Source organism: Schistocerca americana, chromosome 2 (genome assembly GCF_021461395.2).
Source record: "Schistocerca americana isolate TAMUIC-IGC-003095 chromosome 2, iqSchAmer2.1, whole genome shotgun sequence".
In the NCBI taxonomy this organism is placed as follows: Eukaryota; Metazoa; Arthropoda; class Insecta; order Orthoptera; family Acrididae; genus Schistocerca; species Schistocerca americana.
The window spans coordinates 98,084,206-98,107,550 of NC_060120.1; the positions used below are offsets into that span (position 1 = coordinate 98,084,206).

Here is a 23,345-nt window from a genome sequence, read left to right on the forward strand (position 1 = left end):
TTATGTGTTTTGGCCATTTGAAAAATTACAGTTTTTGCGGTAGTCATTTAAGGTTTCTGGGATATTATTTATACAGATAAAGAGGTAAAAATCTGACAAGTTATTTCACGAGAGGAGAAACTGAAGTCAGTCCCAAAAGGTTCCAGTTACTAATACTGTATAGTTACAGGCTCATTTGAAAAAAGCAAATGAAGAATGTTGCGTCGACTACAACTGAATAATGCAAGCGCCAAAATTATAGGAAGGAACGAGCATTTACGGTGGGGGAAAATAAAAACTAGTGAATTGCTATCCGATGATGAGACAAGTGATTAGGGTATTATGACGCTACCCACTTTTGACACTGTTCGATCACATTCCCTTAATTACGATCGAAGATAAATAATCGGTATCCAAATGTAAAGGTACAGGGCAAACGAGACTGACATTCCGGTTGTATGAAAAGGAGGGTCTCTCTTTTTAAATATGTTATGAAAGTATTAGTCAATTGCGTATATGAATTGTGCAACTTCTTTTCTAATGCTTGAAGTGAAAATACACTTCCTTTCGTACTTGACATGTTAGTTCAGACAAGTGGATTAACAGAAATGCAGCTATATGACTGCACTGCATTTTAAACCATGTTTTACCGTTCTTTATCCATTCTTGTTTAATCTTTTTCTTTTTTTGTGAACAGCCGGCCGCGCTCTTTCCTCCTATCCAACACCTCAATATCACCTGAAAACAAACATACACCTACACTCTCGCACGCTGCTGCTAATCTGACACTAGAACAGTACCACCAACGTAACAACGAAAACAGTACTATTGAATCCAGTATTTCTATGTCGCGCAAACAATTTCAGTGAAGGAACGGAGAGAGACTGAGTTGAATGGACGTAACTTTGTCATAATTTTAAATGCGACACTTGAAGCAGATTCTCATCGAGAGAATTACAGCACTAGAACGTGGAACCTCCGATAGCATTTGTTTTATATCCTCTCACGCGCGTTGACACTTGACATCCATTGCAGAAATGCTAAAGTGATAATGTTTTGAGGTTATGTCAAATAATGACATTGATAAACATTGGAGATGAAAATATAAAATGAATTAGAGAAGCTTTCTGTGAGAATATAAGTGTAAGTGGCTGTTTGTTATAAATCATAGTCGGGAAAGATATGGCACCTGGCATGTTGCTGTTGAAACCGCGGCAATTGTAAACCGTTAGTTGTAAATTGTTTACTTTTTCGTGAGAGGCGTTATTTATTTTAACTTTGAAATTGACACTAGGCATGCACCCTGTAAGTTCTGCAAAACCTCGATAAACTGTTTACCACGTTTAATTATTTGCCGGCTTGATAACTGACATCAGTGACGTGGTATATTTTTGCAAACGAGTCAGTGCTCAGTTACACCGCGTCGTAGAATTGACGGCTAACAACACTGAGACAGATTTATAAGTGAAACGTAGGACAGGAAAAGTAATCATTCGTGTGCTGTTACGTATATTTTGTGTCAATGTTGCTGCGTCTCTCATTCACCATCATTTTTCACACAAACACTAAAAACCATGCTCCTAAGAATTGAAATGTGTACTAAACCAAGGTTAATGAGTTAGCAGAGGTAACCGCTAACGTGCAAGTTCTGTGACAGCTACCATACCAGGGTAATATTATGTACAACCAGACTTGTCATTTCAGTACACACCTGTCAAAATGAAACGGTTTCAATTCTAGACATTATAATATCTAAAACACCTGTAGTGTCCATCCAGGAAATACTGACATCGAACTACTAGATAGATTATTCAGGATATTTCTCGTCAGAAAGTACACAGACTGTCGAAATAACATTTTCATAATTGTCAGGGATAAAATTTATGTACTATAACATTCTTACATTCACTAGAGGCTTTGTAGGCTGCCCTATGTTAATGGCTGCAAGTGGTCTTTGTATTACGCCTTTTTAATAATAACAACTGCATGAAATCAAACAAGTGGCCAAACCATCAATGCATTTGTGCTACCCAAAGAATTGCTATAAGAGTGCAAAAATATTGTTGTCATCTAAGAGGATAACATTACAAGGAGTGTTAGTGCATGCTAAAGAACTCTATGGTGTATGCATTACTTTTTATTATGACCACTTTACTTTAGCAAAATATGTTAGTGAATAGTTGCCTCAGATTTAGATAACTGCAAGCAAACTCTGTGATTAGCATTTTAAGTATAAGTACTTCGTTGTACTACTACTGAATACACTTGCAATGAAGTTGCATTGCATCAAAGGAAATTAATCTAGCACATTCACATGTGAACACATTAGTTGGGGTAACCCATTATGGAATTCAGCTGACCCATATAATACAAAAGCTGAAAGTGTTGAGAAAAATCACTCATACCATAGTTAAAAAAAGCATATAAAGTAATGAAAACTTTGGCATTTGCAATATTGTCTGCCACAACTTAGAACCTTTTATGTTTACCTTTTGCCAAACTAGTTGCATAAAATGACTGAAGGCCACTGATATATTCATTCCACTTGTTCGTTTCTTCATTTGAACTACGTGTGACGTAAGCCCCATCATGAATCTAGGTCTTTGGGGCTGTGAAACAAGTTCCATCACATAAATATCTTCTCATACACAACTGTTGTTAGCTGCACAGGAAAAACAACTGCTTGAAACTAAGAAACTGTTGTAAAGCAATGAGACCACAATGAACACACAGTCTGGTGCTGAAGTTTAATTAGTAGATGCCAGTGTTTACATGGGACAGCTCAGAAGTGCCTCCAACTGCAACACCATCTTGAAACATTAACTTGTCTCATAATTAGAGAGAAAGCTCCTTTTTTTCTGTGGGCTATGGGTAGACTCTGATCTCAAATCGTATAGTTAAAACTTTTGACAGTAACAGTGGTACGTCAGCAAAAGATATCATTCAAAACTTTGGCATCCATCTGGAGTATAGGATGCATGTTATCTACTGGTAGAACAACCACAGTGGTGATAAGAATAAGAGTGGTATTACTGTGCTCACTAGTCAGGCCTATAGCTGTGTGCTCAAAGGAGGCTACATGTCATTCACTTTATCATCATTACATTATGTTACAAAGCTGACATCCAGTATTGGTAGGTTCAGTTGACCCATACCTTCACAGTCAAGTATTGTGGCAATACCTGTAGCACTCGCCTATTAAAGTTCCTTGATTGGTTAGTGAACATTGACTTTGTTACTCCATCTTTGAAAACTTAATGGAGCCTGCAAGTAGTGCACCATTTGCATATTAGGCTGACAGAGCTTACAAGTCAGACCAGGTACTGCACAAAGGGTATAGCGTGCTGTTTATTTCTGCCTGATCACAGCTCGTGACTGTACAACGTGAGGTTAAAATTAAATCAAATTAGTCTCTCTTGTTTTCAAAACTGTTGCCCCCCCCCCCCCCCCATTCACACACAAGTAGCTCAGTTATTTAGCAATTATCTGTGGGACCTTTAAGAATCGTGAGTGAAAAGCTGTTGCTGGTATAATTGATCAACAGAAGGAATCTCTTATGAAGATGGAGGAAGTCTTCTATCACCTTGTTCTTTTAATTCCATTTTAAATGGGCACTATGGCAGTGTGTTAGATCTTCTTCTTCATGTGCCGTCTCCTCTAAGAAGGTTGGCTGTCATCATGGCAATTTCTGATCTTGATTTGGCTGATCTAAGGAGTTCTGACGTTGAACAGTTGTACCAATTTTTTAAATTGTCAATCCAGGATGTCCGTCTTCTACCCCTCGTTCTCTTCCCACAAATTTTCCCTTCTAGTATTATTTGCAATATTTTGTAATTTACTCCCCTAATAACATGGCCTAAATATTGTAGCTTCCTTACTTTAATAATTTTAATTAATTCTTTTTCCTTTCCCATTCTTCTTAGGACATCTTGATTAGTAATCCTCGACACCCAACTAATTCTAAGTATTCTTCTATATGCCCACATTTCAAAAGCTTCTAAACTGTTCATGTCCTTCTTTTTCAATGTCCACGCTTCCATTCCGTATAATAATTTTGAGAATACATAGCATCTTAGCAACCTCATTTTTGTGTTTAAACAAATGTGTCTCGAACAGAATGCATTTTTCATCTTATTAAAGATACTTCTGGCCTGTCCTATTCTCGATTTAATTTCTTCTGAGCTTTCAATCTCCTCATTTACAATTGTTCCGAGATATTTAAATTTACGTACTTGATCGACTCTTTCCCTATTGATTGTAAGATTTTCTTGTTGGTGTGTTTTAGATATCACCATGAACTTAGTCTTGCTTACGTTAAGAGTCAAGCCAAATTCTTCACTTTTTTCTGCGACTTTGTCAAGAAGTAATTGTAGATCTTTGAGGTTTCCAGCTAGTAGTGCAGTGTCATCAGCAAACCTAACATTGTTAATGTTTAGCCCATTCACTTTAATGCCAGCTATTTCATCTGATAGAGCTGCCTGGATTATGTCTTCTGAATACATATTAAACAATAAGGGTGAGAGAACGCAACCTTGTCTCACACCCCTCTTTATTTCTATATCATTCGATAACTCATTTTCTACCTTCACGGTTGCGGTTTGATTGTAGTAGAGGTTATATATAATGCGGATGTCTTTCTTATCAAGTGTTTTCTTTTCTAACAATTCTATGAGATGATCATGACGAACTTTGTCAAATGCTTTATTATAATCCAGGAAGCACACATATAGTGGCTGGTTAACCTCCATACATCGTTGCGCTAATATGTTAAAAGCAAACAATGCTTCTCTTGTACCGAGGGAACTTCTAAAACCGAATTGTGTTTCACTTATACCTTCTTCTACTTTTTTGTATATTCGTTGGTGTATAACTTTTAGAAATATCTTTAAGGTGTGACTCATTAAGCTTATTGTACGGTGATCATTACAAGTTTTGGCATTAGCCTTTTTGGGTAATGTAACAAAGGTAGATGTCAACCAATCCCTAGGAATAATTCCCGAATTATAAATATCATTAAACAATTGTACAAATATATCTATATGGTCTATTCCTATGAGTTTCAGGATGTCATTTGGTATCTTATCCGGTCCAGGGGCTTTTCCTGTCTTTGATTTGTTGATAACATGTAATATTTCTTCTTTCGATATGCTTGGTCCTTGTTCTCCGATCATGTTATCATAAAATAAAGTGTGTTAGATAACGATTAGTAAAAGCAATGTACTCCCTTGGAGACCTCCAGAATTCATGTGTCAGGAGAATTCATAGCATTTCGTACCCAGCTGTAAGAAAATCTGCATTTCCTGGAATGGGTAAAATATGAACACCAGTGGAATTCTTTATTTATTTCCTACATGCAATATCTTGCAAATACTAGGTGCAGGTAAACTGTTAGATTCCATTTTCCTACATTTTCGAAAGATATACTAGATTCTAAACTGACAACTAAGATATAATCTTGTGAATTATCACAGATGTATGTGATCAGCTGGGATTTTTTAGTAATAAAACACGCTACTGTGTGATGTATTAGAGGGTAAATATTAAATAAAAATGAAAATAACATCAGATATGCATTAAGGAAGCACAATAAAACTACTAATGCCCACAATATACATCAACAGTTTATCAGATAGGGTCAACCAACTCTCTCACGTAGTTCACTGATGATTCTGTTGTGTACAGGAAAGTATTATCACTGGGTGGTTGCAAGAAAATACAGAACAACTTGGACTGCATTTCCGCACTGCGTATCAAATGATAGCTCTCTTTAAATGCGGGCAAATTGATTGATTGAGATCCTGTTTTGAGCTAGGTGAGGAATCCCAATCAGAGGCTCTGTTCATTGTGTGACAGTCTTAGCTGCAGATTTCTGTACCTGAATGGTGTTGTGGAGTACTCTCAGGGTTCCCAGGAGGCTAGCATGTCATTTATGTAGCTTTTATGTTTGTGTTCACAGTTTAATTCTTGTATTGTGTGCTTGCATAGCTTAATTCTCAAATTTATGGTGTATTTTTATATTTGAAAGCTGTAAGATCATGTTTTAGTGATGGTAATGTGTACATTCATACAGCTTGTTGCAGAGTAGTCATTTGTTTGTTTTTGGTGGCCTATGACTGTTGACCACAGCTCTGTTAGCTGCCAGCCTTCATTGTTGAAGCACCAGGAGACCAACAAGTCACTTATTTAGCTTTTTTGTTTGTTTTCATTGTTTAAGTCTTAAGTTAGGAGTAGCAGGATGGACAAGGTGTGCACGGATGCTGGAGGAGCTGAGCTGACCACAGTTCACGAACAGCTGAAGATATTTATGGCCATAATTAGCTGTCTACAGGCTATGTGTGGTGGCAGCAGAGAAACTGGCATGTTGCATGGGACACCTCAGGTGTCGTGTATTTCGTCCACGGGCTCTGCTATTGAGGCACCTTCCATCGTACTCAACATGGGGTTCCATACTCACTGCAGTGTGAGTGGCAGGTTGTTAAGCAGAGGCATCACTCGAGGCAGAGAGTCAGTGGGTAGTCTGGCTATCTGACCTCACTGCTGAAGCAGTGTTCAGTGTCCAGGGCTGGAAAGAATTCCAATGTTTACTTGGCTTATCTGCCAGGGGGCTCACCTGAAACATGGAGGGGGCCCTGCCTGTGACTATTGAGGATGCAGTAGTCTGCACGTTGTTGGTCGTGTCAGCACCAGTGACTCCTGTCGCTTGGGTTCTGAGGCCATGCATAGTTCCTACAGACAGGTGGCAGACCTGGTGACAACTACTGGCATCACTCGTAGGGTGCAAGCAGAGCTCACAATTTGCAGCATCATATGCTGAGTCGATTGGGGTCCTATGATTTGAAACCAAGTGTCGGGTCTTGAGAGAAATTAGGGCTCAAATAGAGGCTTATATACAAGCAGTTTTTCCTTGCTCTGTTCACAAATTCAACAAAAAAGCAAAGCACTGTAATGGTACATGGTACCCTCAGCTGTGCACCGTATGATGGCTTGTGGAATACATATGCAGATGTATGCTAAAAGAGGAGTAAATTGAGAAATAAATCATTTGTTTTTTAAAACAAGAGGTTTTTGTTCCTAGCAATGGTACTTACTAAAGTACCTTCAGAGAGAAAAGAAAATGAAGCTGTTGTAGCATGATAAAAGGGTAACAAAATAGAGTATGTGTTGGTGAAAATAGGATTCTTTGTAATAATTGCAGTTGGTTGACTTAATGTGATTTGTACATCAAAGATTAGAAAAATTATGGCAATTAGGAAGAATCGAAGGGTAAAAGGTGATGGAGAAATCCAATATATCAGTTTAGTTATTTGCAAGTTTCATGGTTCATGATTGTCTCTCTCTTTCTCTCATATATACCATAGAAATTCTTTTGTGGAGTAGGAATTGTTAAGTAGACGTGATTCCAGTTTGAGTGATTAAAGTACTGAGAAGTGCCATACATATCTCTCTGCATGGATTACCTACATTTCAGTTTTGTATAAAGATAACCGTTGGATCTGGGGCACTGACAGTATAACTCTTTCTAACGTATATGCTATGAACAAGTGAGATAGTACAGTACATCACATAGTACAGAAATATTTTACAATTATCAGACATGTTTTTATCCTATATCTAAACAATTTGAAACAGTGATTGAAAATAAATGAAGTCTTGTGAAGAAGCAAGACTAAATTGATCCTTTTTTGTGGATTGGTTTTCCAGAAGAAAAGTTAAAGATGATTCTATTTTATGAAGTTTTAGTTCTGAAGTGTTTAAAATTATGCATTGGCCTCTGTATACAATATTACATGCATCTTTATTCTTGATTGTTTCAGGAGCTTCCAGTGCCATGACAGCAAATCATGTTACGTAACAGAGGGAAACGTACACTTAAAGGTGTGAAAGAACTGGATGCATTTCCCAAGATCCCAGAGACCTATGTTGAAACATCGCCAGTGGGTGGTATATGTATGTATGGTTAATGAACACTTGGAAAATAATTTCATGTCTTTTTATTGATTGATCTTACATGAAATAAGTAGCTCTCACATTACTTGGTGTGAAACATACAGGAAAGCACAGATCTACTTGACATTATTCACACCATCATCTGCACTCATTCACCTTTTGTTCTAATTGATGAGGGCTCTGTACATATCACGCAGCTAAGCCAAATTATACGTACCCAAGTTCTTAATTAATATTTGGCTGACCACAAATTTTGTGCTAGTTCATGTTTAGCAAACTTTTAGAGAAGTTCTGTTTCAAATTCTTTAATCAGACAGTTCAGTTCCCAAGCTCTACTTTTTTGTATGTTTTCCATTTTATAGTTTACAAGCCCTCTCAGTGCTGCCGTGTCTGTACGGAACAACTGCAAGGGGGCTCATGTGGATGACAAACATCTGTATGTGTGCTATGCATGAGATAGTGCTGAACAGAATAGGGCTGTCTCCATACTTCTCTTCATGCCTGTAGCTAGATGCATTGGTTGTAAGCTGTGACAAGAATAGGTGGCTTGCTGTTGTGCAGCAGTCGTTATTGAGTAACAAAATTAGAAGTCGAGGATACAATTTCAAAATGTAATTGGCATAGTGATCTTGCCATATTCAATATTTTTGACAGTTTAAAAAAAAATACTCTCTAGATCAACATCTATATTCCACACATCGTAGGGCAGTGCATGGCAGAGGGTATGTCCCACTGTACCAGATGTTAGGATTCTTCACATTCCAATCACGTATGGAGCATGGGAAGAATGATTGTTTTAATGCATTTGTGCATGCTGTAATTATTCTAAACATATCCTCATGATCCATATGTTAGCAATACCTAGAGGGGTCGTAGTATAATCCTAGAATCATAATTTAAAGTTGGTTCTTGAAACTTTGTTAGCAGACTTTCTCAGAATAGTTTACGTCTGTCTTAAAGGATCTGCCAGCACAGTTTCTACAGTATCTCTGTAACACTCTCCCATGGATCAAACAAACCTGTGACCATCCATGCTGCCCTTCTGTGTGTTAGTATCCCCTATGAGTCCTATTTGGTACAGGTCTCACATGCTTAAGGAATATTCTAGAGCTTGCCACACGAATATTTCGTAAGCAGTTGCCTTTGTAGACCAACTACTTCCCCGGTATTCTACCAATAAACTGAAGTCTGCCACCTGTTTTACCCATGGCTGAGCCTATGTGATCACTCCACTTCATATCCTACAAAGTGTTACACCCAAGTATTTGTGTGAGTTGGCCAATTTCATCTGTGACTCATTGATACTATGAAATGATAATTAAATCAATAGCTTAAGCTGTCAAGAGGCGTTGATATACGTCAACAGGAACAGTTGAAAATGTGTGCTCGGACCGGGACTCGAACCTGGGATCTTCTGCTTACATGGCAGACGCTCAGAGAGCTGCATGGTCACCGATGGTATCTGTTCTTTCAGACATGTCCAAAAGAACCGATACCATCTCCATATACATTAATACTATACATATACATATACATTAATACTAGTCATAGGGTACTACTTTTTTTGTTTTGTGAAATGCACATTTTTACATTTTTTTAACAATTAAAGCAAGTTGCCAATCTTTGCACTGCCATGGTCTTATCTAGTTCTGACTGAATATTTATCCAGTTTCTTTCAGACAGTACTTCATTATAGATAACTGAATCATCTGCAAAAAGTCTGAGGCTACTATTAATATGGTTTGCAAGGTCATTAAAATACAACATGAATGGCAAGGCTTCAAGACCCTTCCCTGGGGCACACCCGATGTTACTTTTATATCTGATGGTGATTCTCCATCTAAGGTAATATGCTGTGTCCTCCCTATCAAAAAGTCCTCAGAGCCGTCACAAATTTCACTTTATACCCCATATGAGCATAATTTTGACAATAAATGTAGGTGTGGTTCCAAGTCAAATGCTTTTTGGAAATCAAGAAATGCTGCATCTACTTAACTGCCTTGATACAAAGCTTTCAGTATGTCATGTGAGAAAAGTGCGAGTTGGGTTTCACATGATCTACGTTTTTTAAATCTGTGTTGGCTTGCATGGAAGTCGTTCTGTTTGATATACCTCATTATGTTTGAGCTCAGAATATGTTCTAAGATTCTACAACAAATTGATGTCAAGGATATTGGACAATACTTTTGTGAATCACTTTTACTACCCTTCTTGTAGATGGGAATGGCCTGCACTTTTATCCAAGAACTGGACATGGTTTTTTGTTCGATGGATCTGCGATAGATTATATTAGAAGGGCGGCTAATTCAGCTGCAAATTCACTATAAAATTTGATAGGGATTCCTCATCTTTTCAGTGGTATCAGAATTAAATTGTGGCATGTCTCCTGGGTTTTCCTTTGTAAAGGAACATTTGAAAACAGAGTTAAATATTTAGGATTTTACTTTGCTGTCCTCAATTCCAGTTTCTGGGTCATTTGTTAGGGACTGGACACGAACTTGAGTGCCACCAACAGCCTTTGCTACCAGTATAGCTAGATATATAACATAACAGATCAATTTAAACAGAATTATCAGAACTCATAGCAAGGGGATTCTATCTAAACCAGATATGAGCACTCAAGCGTAATTCATCTGAGCAGTGACTACGCTTAGAACTGTCTGACAAACTGCAGCAAGGCAAGTGCTCCCTTTTAAAATTTTGGGAGTCCTCAGCTGTTTCTGAACAATAATTCAAATTTAAATGATTTCATATATCAAGAAGTTTACCATGTTTTATATACTTTAACCTTAATGATCTTAAGCCTTTCCCACAGCCCTCATAATTTATCATCATTGCTTTTTCGTAAATGTTTATTAAAAATATTTGAATAAGTTGATTGTAGCATATCGAGCCATCCCCTTGCAACATTCCTGTCTCAACTGTAAGTCACCTGCAGTGCCTGCTGGTGTAACTATGCTTAGCTTTACATTTGCCAACATGGCTCTTTCCCTTAGCATTCAGAAAAGCTTGCTGTAGTTTAATTTATTCATTATGTTCTAATGCTTTAGAGGACAAGAAGTGATGTGGAGCTGGTTTGCAAACTTCCCACCTCTCTCCCACAGGTTGACTTACTTGGTAGGCACAGCCGATCTTCTTCTTTGGATAGCCAGCCATACCGATCTCCAAAAACTTCTTCTCTGAAGAATAATGCTGGTTAAGGGAATTTATCAGACTCTCTCTCTACTCTTGAAATAACTTGGTACTCGAAGACTACTTTTAGTCCAGTCATGGTATATTTCAAATTCCACAAAAAACAAATTCACCATTTCTCATATAAATATTCGAACTCGTGCAAGTCAACCAAGTCGTCAAACATTAGACTCTATTAGGATACATTTACAACAGGGTTGGTTTAATAACCACCAGAAAAGATGATCATGTCTTGCTTCTAGCATGTCCAACACATGAATTACTTAAAAGTCTAATCTCATTTCTCCATTTGTTCTTAACAATCTTCACAGTCATAAGCCAGCAAAGAATAGCACAGACTAAACCAGCAAAGAATAGCACAGACTAAACCAGCAAAGAATAGCACAGGCTCTTCTCTACACATACACGGAAACTCTATGGATCGTACAGCATGTACTTGTCGGTCCCCGTTCGTCCGCCGTGTCCACATTTTGCTCATGACTGTTTTTAGACCTGCACACACAAACATGCAATGCGCAGTAGGTCGGATTCGTCTTTCTCACACTTCTGTATAAAATATCGTGGGTTCGACATGGAGGAAGGCCAAGTGGTTGTAGAATTTACATGAAAATTCTTGAAGGGCTACATACTCCCTCCTCAGATCAAATATGCGATATTTTATGTACCATCATTATGTACATTTATATCACATAGAATAACAATTCATCTTTCAACAGTATACCTTGTTCTTTTAATAACCGTGAATACCCTTTTTCATATTATTTAGCTATTTTTTTTTTTTTTTTTTTTTTCTTTCGGCCAACTTTGTTGTATGGGAGTGAAAGCTGGGTGGATTCAGGTTACCTTATCAACAAGGTTGAGGTAACGGATATGAAAGTAGCTAGGATGATTGCAGGTACTAGTAGATGGGAACAATGGCAGGAGGGTGTCCACAATGAGGAAATCAAAGAAAAACTGGCAATGAACTCTATAGATGTAGCAGTCAGGGCGAACAGGCTTAGATGGTGGGGTCATGTTACACGCATGGGAGAAGCAAGGTTACCCAAGAGACTCATGGATTCAGCAGTAGAGGGTAGGAGGAGTCGGGGCAGACCGAGGAGAAGGTACCTGGATTCGGTTAAGAATGATTTTGAAGTAATAGGTTTAATATCAGAAGAGGCACCAATGTTAGCACTGAATAGGGGATCATGGAGGAACTGTATAAGGGGGGCTATGCTCCAGACTGAACACTGAAAGGCATAATCAGTCTTAAATGATGATGACGATGATGATGATGATTTACTTTAATTATAAAATGTGAATATTTCAATCAGTGTTGGAGTTAGCTCTTTCAATATCTAAAAATCATGTGAACCAATTTTTTTTCTTTTTTTCTGCTCTTTATCCGATCGTAAATTCCAGGTGTTTGGGACACATGAGTACTTAATTCTTTATTCTGATTCCTTGTACTATTTTTTCCTCAGTACATGCTACTATCATTATTTATAGTAGTTTGTAGTCTGGGGGAACTCTGGGCAAAATAAAAGTGTTCCCTTTTGACACTCGTAAACTTACCTAAAGCATAATAAAGCTAGTGGTATATAGAATTCAAACTTGCCAGAATAATTCCTATTAAACCTGTGACTTTGTCATGATACTGTCCTTTTCCCTAGGATCAGTACCTATACCTTACATGTGGGTTGACCCTAAGAGTGCACTTCCTCCTTCCGTTCTGGTAGGTACGCCCCTTTATAGAACATCCCTATTCGTCAGGCCACATGTCATCCTCTCTCTGTGTAGGTATGCCTCCCCTACATCCTTAGCAAATGCCGGGTACGTCCCCTTTATCCTTTGTGAGTAGGCCTCATGGTTCATTGCCCTAGTATACATCTTTATGTCCACTATAATTAAATATTTCCTGGTAAAATTAAACTCTATTTTACACTTCATTCTCACTTCTTAGTACCTTCTCTAATACCCTAGAGTCCTCTTCCACTTCTCAGCTTCTATAATCTTAGTAGGTACTATATCTACACATATTATTCAACTTATGGTAGATACTATGACTACACATAATGATCAAGTCCCACTACTCTATGGCTCGTCACTTCATCAGTGTTTGCTACCCTGACTTTTCTTAAATGATTATCACAATTAACTCCAACCTTGCTTATCACTGTTTTGTAATTATTCCACAAGCTCTCCTGCTCCTATCTCTCTCTGCGCATGAGTTGAAACCAGAAAAAAAGGAACAATGTAGAACCGTCACTTAAAAAACAATGTGTGCGTCGTTCCAGATGTACACATATTTTTTTCCCCTACAACCCTTGGCAGTTCTTACATCCTTTCAATCTGTAACTTCATTGTTTGTGTATTCATATTTCTTTCTGTGTATGTGGGGCCCCTTAGGGATATGGCAGCAAGAGAGGGGAAGAAAATCAATGTGCACTCCGTGTGCATACCGGGGGGGAGTCATTCCAGATGTGGAAAGGGACCTTCCGGATGCCATTAAGGGTGCAGGGTGCACCCATCTGCAGGTGGTCACTCATGTCGGCACCAATGATGTGTGTCGCTATGGATCGGAGGAAATCTTCTCTGGCTTCCGGCGGCTATCTGATTTGGTGAAGACTGCCAGTCTCGCTAGCGGGATGAAAGCAGAGCTCACCATCTGCAGCCTCGTCTACAGGACTGACTGCGGACCTTTGGTACAGAGCCGAGTGGAGGGTCTGAATCAGAGGTTGAGATGGTTCTGTGACCGTGTGGGCTGCAGATTCCTCGACTTGCGCCATAGGGTGGTGGGGTTTCGGGTTCTGCTGGATAGGTCAGGAGTCCACTACACGCAGCAAGCGGCTACACGGGTAGCAGGGGTTGTGTGGCGTGGACTGGGCGTTTTTTTAGGTTAGATGGCCTCGGGCAAGTACAGAAAGGGCAACAGCCTCAAAGGGTGCGGGACAAAGTCAGGACATGCGGGGACCAAGCAGCAATCGGTATTGTAATTGTAAACTGTCGAAGCTGCATTGGTAAAGTACCGGAACTTCAAGCACTGATACAAAGCACCGAAGCTGAAATCGTTACAGGTACAGAAAGCTGGCTGAAGCCAGAGATAAATTCTGCCAAAATTTTTACAAAGGCACAGACGGTGTTTAGAAAGGATAAATTGCATGCAACTGGTGGTGGCGTGTTTGTCGCTGTTAGTAGTAGTTTATCCTGTAGTCAAGTAGAAGTGGATGGTTCCTGTGAATTATTATGGGTGGAGGTTACACTCATCAACCGAGCTAGGTTAATAATTGGCTCCTTTTACAGACCTCCCAACTCAGCAGCATTAGTAGCAGAACAACTGAGAGAAAATTTAGAATACATTTCTCATAAATTTTTTCAGCATGTTATAGTCTTAGGTGGAGATTTCAATTTACCAGATATAGACTGAGACACTCAGACGTTTAGGACGGGTGGTAGGGACAGAGCATCGAGTGACATTATACTGAGTGCACTATCTGAAAATTACCTCGAGCAATTAAACACAGAACCGACTCGTGGAGATAACATCTTGGACCTACTGATAACAAACAGACCCGAACTTTTCGACTCTGTATGTGCAGAACAGGGAATCAGTGATCATAAGGCCGGTGCAGCATCCCTGAATATGGAAGTTAATAGGAATATAAAAAAAGGGAGGAAGGTTTATCTGTTTAGCAAGAGTAATAGAAGGCAGATTTCAGACTACCTAACAGATCAAAACAAAAATTTCTGTTCTGACACTGACAATGTTGAGTGTTTATGGAAAAAGTTTAAGGCAATCGTAAAACGCGTTTTAGACAGGTACGTGCCAAGTAAAACTGTGAGGGACAGGAAAACCCAACCGTGGTTCAACAACAAAGTTAGGAAACTACTGCGAAAGCAAAGAGAGCTTCACTCCAAGTTTAAACGCAGCCAAAACCTCTCAGACAAACAGAAGCTAAATGATGTCAAAGTTAGCGTAAGGAGGGCTATGCGTGAAGCGTTCAGTGAATTCGAAAATAAAATTCTATGTACCGACTTGACAGAAAATCCTAGGAAGTTCTGGTCTTACGTTAAATCAGTAAGTGGCTCGAAACAGCATATCCAGACACTCCGGGATGATGATGGCATTGAAACAGAGGATGACACGCGTGAAGCTTAAATACTAAACACCTTTTTCCAAAGCTGTTTCACAGAGGAAGACCACACTGCAGTTCCTTCTCTAAATCCTCGCACAAACAAAAAAATGGCTGACATCGAAATAAGTGTCCAAGGGATAGAAAAGCAACTGGAATCACTCAACAGAGGAAAGTCCACTGGACCTGACGGGATACCAATTCGATTCTACACAGAGTACGCGAAAGAACTTGCCCCCGTTCTAACAGCCGTGTACCGCAAGTCTCTAGAGGAATGGAAGGTTCCAAATGATTAGAAAAGAGCACAGGTAGCAGATGCGCAAAACTATAGACCTATATCTCTGACGTTGATCTGTTGTAGAATTTTAGAACATGCTTTTTGCTCGAGTATCACGTCGTTTTTGGAAACCCAGAATCTACTCTGTAGAAACAGCGATCGTGTGAGACCCAACTCGCTTTATTTGTTCATGAGACCCAGAAAATATTAGATACAGGCTCCCAGGTAGATGCTATTTTCCTTGACTTCCGGAAGGCGTTCGATACAGTTCTGCACTGTCGCCTGATAAACAAAGTAAGAGCCTACGGAATATCAGACCAGCTGTGTGGCTGGATTGAAGAGTTTTTAGTAAACAGAACACAGCATGTTGTTATCAATGGAGAGACGTCTACAGACGTTAAAGTAACCTCTGGCATGCCACAGGGGAGTGTTATGGGACCATTGCTTTTCACAATATATATCAATGACCTAGTAGATAGTGTCGGAAGTTTCATGCGGCTTTTCACGGATGATGCTGTAGTATACAGAGAAGTTGCAGCATTAGAAAATTGTAGTGAAATGCAGGAAGATCTGCAGCGGATAGGCACTTGGTGCAGGGAGTGGCAACTGACCCTTAACGTAGACAAATGTAATGTATTGCGAATACATAGAAAGAAGGATCCTTTATTGTATGATTATATGATAGCGGAACAAACACTGGTAGCAGTTACTTCTGTAAAATATCTGGGAGTATGCGTGCGGAACGATTTGAAGTGGAATGATCATATAAAATTAACTGTTGGTAAGGTGGGTACCAGGTTGAGATTCATTGGGAGAGTGTTTAGAAAATGTAGTCCATCAACAAAGGAGGTGGCTTACAAAACACTTGTTCGACCTATACTTGAGTATTGCTCATCAGTGTGGGATGTGTACCAGATCGGGTTGACGGAGGAGATAGAGAAGATCCAAAGAAGAGCGGCGCATTTCGTCACAGGGTTATTTGGTAACCGTGATAGCGTTACGGAGATGTTTAGCAAACTCAAGTGGCAGACTCTGCAAGAGAGGCGCTCTGCATCGCGTTGTAGCTTGCTCGCCAGGTTTCGAGAGGGTGCGTTTCTGGACGAGGTATCGAATATATTGCTTCCCCCTAGTTATACCTCCCGATGAGATCACGAATGTAAAATTAGAGAGATTCGAGTGCTCATGGAGGCTTTCAGACAGTCGTTCTTCCCGCGAACCATACGCGACTGGAACAGAAAAGGGAGGTAATGACAGTGGCACGTAAAATGCCCTCCGCCACACACCGTTGGGTGGCCTGCGGAGTATAAATTTAGATGTAGAAGTGTTTTCATGTAGTCTGATTCTTTGGCCTTCTTATCTGAAGATATGTTGTAGGTTATTGGAAACCATGGCAACTAGGAAGGACTTCAGTGATAGATGTAGATGAATATGGAAAGAGGGAAAAATAGATAGATCCTCAAATGAGAAGTAAGAAAGGAAAAAAGGTAGATGTGGTTGCTAAGATCGAAGAAGAGAAAGAAGACACCCCCAAAGACCTGAAACCCTTCCCACCCCCCTTCCCCAGGATCCCTACCTTGCAGGTACTTGAGTGAGAAGCCGGAGGAGGTATGGTGTTAAATCATCTCCTACAGAACGGACATTCCCACCTTTAACCTTGAGGTCCCCGAAGAAAATCTTAGCAACCCTATGGAAACGGCAAATGGTGAAGAATCACAAACACTTGTTTGCGAGGGTCGTTTGAAAGGTGTGATGTGTGTTTTGTGTTAGTCATGATTTATCTGTTAATGTAAATCATGCTTTTACCTACACTACCCATCTCCTTTCTACATTGATAACTACGTCACATCTCATAAAAGGTATAAAATATTCTCTACCAAATATAAAATTATATATTCCATTATCACAGTCATTTAATTAATCACACAATATTATGTTTTCCACAAATATAATATTCCATTCAGTTTACTAAGAAAAGTATGCTTCAATGACTTTAACTCGATTGTCTTACATTCAGTGTGAGAATGGTGTTCTCACGATTTTAGAAATTATTTTGGAAGGTATGTGCCAGGTATGGTTCTCCCTGTTTACTTAGAACTATGTGACAAAAAAAGAATTACCTGGCAGCTTTAAAGAAAACCATTTTTGGGATCATTTTAATTATGATTCATATTTATAGAATATACAGATGTAATTATGTTGATTTCACCCAGACTTCTGCCCACAGATTTGCACAGAAATCTGCTGTAGAGATTTCTCACAAAGATTAATTCAGGCAAAATTAAAACCCAACTATACATGGAGATCGCATCGGCTGCTGTCGACATTATAATTGAAACTGCAGGGGAGACTGGCTGGCTAGGCAGATTTAATCTATCTTTTTTCAGGGATAATATGTGTACCAATTCCCACCTCATGTCGCTGCCTAGTAAAGTCAGGATAAGTTGGGGCGAGCTGGGATGAGTTATGAAGACAGGTAGGGGCACCCCTGGAATAACTGAGGAAGACGCAATCAAAATTCCTACCGGGCACAACCCTCTAACAACCAAGGATGACACATTCACATACCAGGAGCAATTTGGGTGATATAATAACAAATTCTTGCTGGTATGATTTTTACCAGTATCTCTAAGTGTGGGATGATAGAATAGTTTAAGAGTTGGGGGAATCCGGTGCATGAAAATTATTACAGAAAAAACACTGAAAACAACTCAGGATCTAACGGTCGTCACTCCGCCCATTAACATAGAATGTTAACATCCCTGGGAGATATATAACTTTATGTCCTTTGCATTGTACTCTCCTTTTTCTGACCCAGTTGTAGGATTCACTAAAAATTATGTCTTGGGATAGATTACCGTTTGAACCCGATATGGTCCTTCATACTTTTGGAAAAACTTACTTGTCTCTTTCTTCAGGGCAGAGCTCTGAAGATGTTGTTTTACAAGGACTAGGTCATCAATCTTGTTCTGCAGTTCTACAGTTTTCTCATTATGCTTTCTCACTCTTTGTTGTGCATTTTCACCTAAATTTCTAGAAACTATTTCCTGATTCAGTTCGTAGTTGACAGTAAGATGTCCAGGTCCACCTCCAGAAAGTACTGTTGCAAACAGTGTATAACCACCTGTGTATTTGCTCTTTTGATAGGATATAACTTAACATATTTTGACCAGTACTCTATGATGACCAAAATGTATGACACTCCTCTTTTTCCTGTAGGAACTGGTCCAAAAAAATCCCCTGCTATAAGATCGTATCCAGTGCGTACTCTCTTTCACCTTCTGACATATTTCACAGGTCCTAATTAAAGATGCTACTTTATGTCCTGGCGTCTTAAAATAATAGAACTTAATCATATTAGCTATCCACTTTTTTATTCCGAAGTTTTCATATCCTGTATGAATATACCAGACAAATTCTTCTTCCATTAACTTCGGAATGCAAATGCGCCAACGTTGCGATGTTATACTGTCTCTTCAAAACAAATTATGCCCTGTAATTTTCCACTTTCCTGCTTGATTAGGAGGTAAGGAATTCCTGATACACACAGCAAACATTTCTGTAAAATAGGGATCATGATGGATGTTTTCTGTTATTCTTTGGGCCACCTCTTGTACCCTGGTGTGCAGATATTCTACTGTCATAAAATTAATTTCGAAGATTACGCCGGGTCCCTCTGTATGTTTTAACTCTTCCACGCCTACTGGTAACCTAGACAAAGCGTCCAGTACAATATTCTCAGAACCTTTTACATACTGTATCCTAACATCATATTCCTGTGGGCACAACATCCATCACATTAATCTACTATGTAACAACCGACTACTCATTAAAAAGGATAGAGGTTGATGATCTGTATAGACATGGATTTCTGACCCCCATACTAGTGTTTGGAATTTTTGGATACTCCATACTATTGCTGATAGTTCTTTTTCAGTAGCTGTGTAGTTTAGTCCATGTTTATTAAGACTACAGCTAGCAAAAACTATGGATCTATGATTTACATTATCTAGACCCCAATATCATTGAAAAAGTTCTTCGGCAATACCATAATCAGATGCATCAGTTGAAATTTTAAATGGCTCACCCATACTCAGATGATGTAATATGGGTGATTCTACCATTGCTCTTTTTACATTTTCAAACACATAATTTGCCTCTTGATCCCATACCCACGGTATTCCCTTTCTTAATAATGTAAAATTCTTGGGTCGTTCAGCTCTTGACCTCGTATATACCGTCTATAGTATCCGGCCATTCCTATAAATCCCTTCAACTGTCTTTCGTTTCTAGGGGGTGAACATTATGTAATAGCTTTTATGCACTCAGGATCCGGTCTAATCCCTGCACCACTACAATATGCCCTAGAAACTTAAGCTCTTGTCGCGCAAAGTGTGATTTAGACAATTTCACTGTAATACCTTTTTCTTTAAATTTTTTCAGGGTCTTACTCAAGGTTAGACAATGTTCTTCCCAGGTAGCATAGATTAAGAGGATTTCATCTACGTATGTTATTAAATCCTTCAATAAATCTTTTCCTAATGCCTCATCCAGAGCACATATAAATACGGACACTGAGTTATATAGCCTGAACAGTGACACATTGAAATGATATGATTTACCATCAAACAGAAATGCTGTATACTTCTTTGATTCAGGATGTAGCCTAATTTGCCAATATCCCCCCCCCCGTCAGGTCCATCGTGTTAAAAAACCTTGCTTTTTCAAATTTGGATAATAATTCATCGATGTTAATTGGTCTGTCTCATTCTGTCTCTATATGCTTATTCAGTGTATGCATGTCTAGCACTAATCGCACACCTCCTACCACTACTAAAGGGTTATTCATGACTCTAGAACTACGTTCTGTTATATTATTGTCAATCAATTTGTCAGTTTCCTCCTTAACTGCTTCTTTCAAACTTACTGGTATTGGATATGGCTTACAGAAAAAATGGAGTGTCCTTTTCGATTTTAAACTTACATATGTAATCGCTGATATTACTGGAAGTCTAATCTACTTTCTTCATTTGTTCTTAACAATCCTCACAGTCACTAAACCAGCAAAGAATAGCACAGGCTCTTCTCTACAAATACACAGAAACTCTACGGATCGTACAGCAGGTACTTGTTGGCCGCTGTTCGTCAGCCGCGACTGTTTTTAGAGCTGCACAAACAAACATGCAATGCGCAGTAGGTCAGATTCGTCTCTCTCACACTTCTATTTAAAATATTCTCAAAGCACTACAATGTAAATAAACGTGTCTATGCAGTTTGAGCAAACGTGTCAAAATTTACTGAAGAGCTTTTTTGGTCTACAACATATAGGTTAAACAATGAACCAGAATGAATTTTGGAAGAGAAATAAAAATGTTTTAAACTGTTTGTTACAAATTACCACGGCATATAATTAAATCTCCAAAACACCCATGGCAGTGACACCTTTTTGTGTACTTTTGTGTCATAAGAACTCTCTGACATGTTTTGTGTTGCAGTCGTTGCCACTTTGTTATGAGTTTTGAGTGTTGATTTTAGTTTCCTATTATTCTGATTGGTTTGTAACCATCTTGCTCAATAATAAAAGTAATTCTGTACATTCTAAAACTATGTACCGTCTTTGTGTGGATAATTTATGATGTCATGTAACTGTTAATCCTGTCTAAGAGTTTCCATACTTCTCAGCAAATGGCATAACTTGTGAGCGCTCGAGATATGCACGGGATAACCACGGACCTTGCCATTGGTGGAGAGGCTTGCGTGCCTCAGTGATACAGATAGCCTTACCGTAGGTGCAACCACAATGGAGGGGTATCTGTTGAGAGGCCAGACAAATGCGTGGTTCCTGAAGAGGGGCAGCAGCCTTTTCAGTAGTTGCAGGGGCAACAGTCTGGATGATTGACTGATCTGACCTTGTAACACTAACCAAAACGGCCTTGCTGTGCTGGTACTGTGAACGGTTGAAAGCAAGGGGAAACTACGGCCGTAATTTTTCCCAAGGGCATGCAGCTTTACTGTATGGTTAATGATGATGGTGTCCTCTTGGGTAAAATATTCCGGAGGTAAAATAGTCCCCCACTCGGGTCTCCGGGCGGGGACTACTCAAGAGGACATCGTTATCAGGAGAAAGAAAACTGGCGTTCTACGGATCGGAGCATGGAATGTCAGATCCCTTAATCGGGCAGGTAGGTTAGAAAATTCAAAAAGGGAAATGGATAGGTTAAAGTTAGATATAGTAGGAATTAGTGAAGTTCGGTGGCAGGAGGAACAAGACTTTTGGTTGGGTGAATACAGGGTTATAAATACAAAATCAAATAGGGGTAATGCAGGAGTAGGTATAATAATGAATAAAGAAATAGGAGTACGGGTAAGCAACTACAAACAACATAGTGAACGCATTATTGTGGCCAAGATAGACACGAGGCCCACGCCTACTACAGTAGTACAAGTTTATATGCCAACTAGCTCTGCAGATGACGAAGAAATTGATGAAATGTATGATGAGATAAATGAAATTATTCAGGTAGTGAAGGGAGACGAAAATTTAATAGTCATGGGTGACTGGAATTCGAAAGCAGGAAAAGGGAGAGAAGGAAACATAGTAGGTGAATATGGATTGGAGCTAAGAAATGAAAGAGGAAGCCGCCTCGTAGAATTTTGCACAGAGCATAACTTAATCATAGCTAACACTTGGTTCAAGAATCATGAAAGAAGGGTGTGTACGTGGAAGAACCCTGGAGATACTAGAAGATATCAGATTGATTATATAATGGTAAGACAGAGATTTAGGAACCAGGTTGTAAATTGTAAGACATTTCCAGGGGCAGATGTGGACTCTGACCACAATCTATTGGTTATGAACTGTAGATTAAAACTGAAGAAACTGCAAAAAGGTGGGAATTTAAGGAGATGGGAACTGGATAAACTGAAAGAACCAGAGGTTGTACATGGTTTCAAGGAGAGCATAAGGGAACAATTGACAGGAATGGGGGAAAGAAATACAGTAGAAGAAGAATGGGTAGCTTTGAGGGATGAAATAGTAAAGGCAGCAGAGGATCAAGTAGGTAAAAAGAGTAGGGCTAATAGAAACCCTTGGGCAACAGAAGCAATATTGAAGTTAATTGATGAAAGGAGAAAATATAAAAATGCAGTAAATGAAGCAGGCAAAAAGGAATATAAACGTCTCAAAAATGAGATAGTCAGGAAGTGCAAAATGGCTAAGCAGTGATGGCTAGAGGACAAATGTAAGGATGTAGATGCTTATCTCACTAGGGGTAAGATTTATTTATTTATTTATTATTTATTTGTCCTGTAGATCAAATCAGTACAATGGCTTGTACAACTGATATGGGATAAGTCAATACAAATACACAGTTCGCAGGAGTCTAAAACAGTAAACAAGAACACAGAAGAATGATTATTTTACATTACCTACAAATTATGTTACTTAAAGTTACAACTTTACAGAGAATTGTTACATTATGTGACAAAATTGACTTAATAACATTCAGATTTGATATATTATCATGCACTAAGACAATTTTGATTCCAAATATTCCTGGATGGTATAAAAGCAGTCTTTTATTAAAAGAGATTTCACTGTCTGTGTGAATTTATTTATTTCTTGGATTTCTTGTATAAAAGTTGGAAGATGGTTATATAATTTTATTCCCATGCACTTGACACCATCATTGAACAGTTTTGTTGAGTGGGGAAGTATTCTTAGAGAGGTTTTTGATCTTGTGTCACAATCGTGGTAATCCATATTTTCGCTAATTTTGTTGATACTTTTTTTGGTAAAGAATAATAATTCTAGTATGTATTGGCATGGGAGGGGCAAAATA

General features: G+C 38.9%; 2 protein-coding genes across 4 annotated transcripts in view; one reads left to right on the forward strand and one right to left on the reverse strand.

Moving 5' to 3' along the window:
* The window catches only part of LOC124589612 (protein FAN-like), a 201,822-nt gene extending 201,047 nt beyond the window's left edge, over positions 1–775 (reverse strand). For both annotated transcript variants that reach the window (XM_047131569.1, XM_047131568.1), the window contains exon 1: positions 630–775. In XM_047131569.1, the coding sequence (XP_046987525.1) occupies positions 630–643 (14 nt within the window). In that variant the 5' untranslated portion in view covers positions 644–775. The remainder of the gene's footprint in view (positions 1–629) is intronic.
* A 29-nt stretch (positions 776–804) lies between these two features.
* LOC124589636 (endoplasmic reticulum-Golgi intermediate compartment protein 2) overlaps positions 805–23,345 on the forward strand; it is an 87,673-nt gene continuing 65,132 nt past the window's right edge. Inside the window, exons 1-2 of one of the 2 annotated variants that reach the window (XM_047131570.1) lie at positions 805–1,122; positions 7,794–7,926. In XM_047131570.1, the coding sequence (XP_046987526.1) occupies positions 7,821–7,926 (106 nt within the window). In that variant the 5' untranslated portion in view covers positions 805–1,122; positions 7,794–7,820. Of the gene's footprint in view, positions 1,123–1,352; positions 1,465–7,793; positions 7,927–23,345 lie in introns of those variants that run through there. The other variant, XM_047131571.1, reaches the window with a different exon arrangement.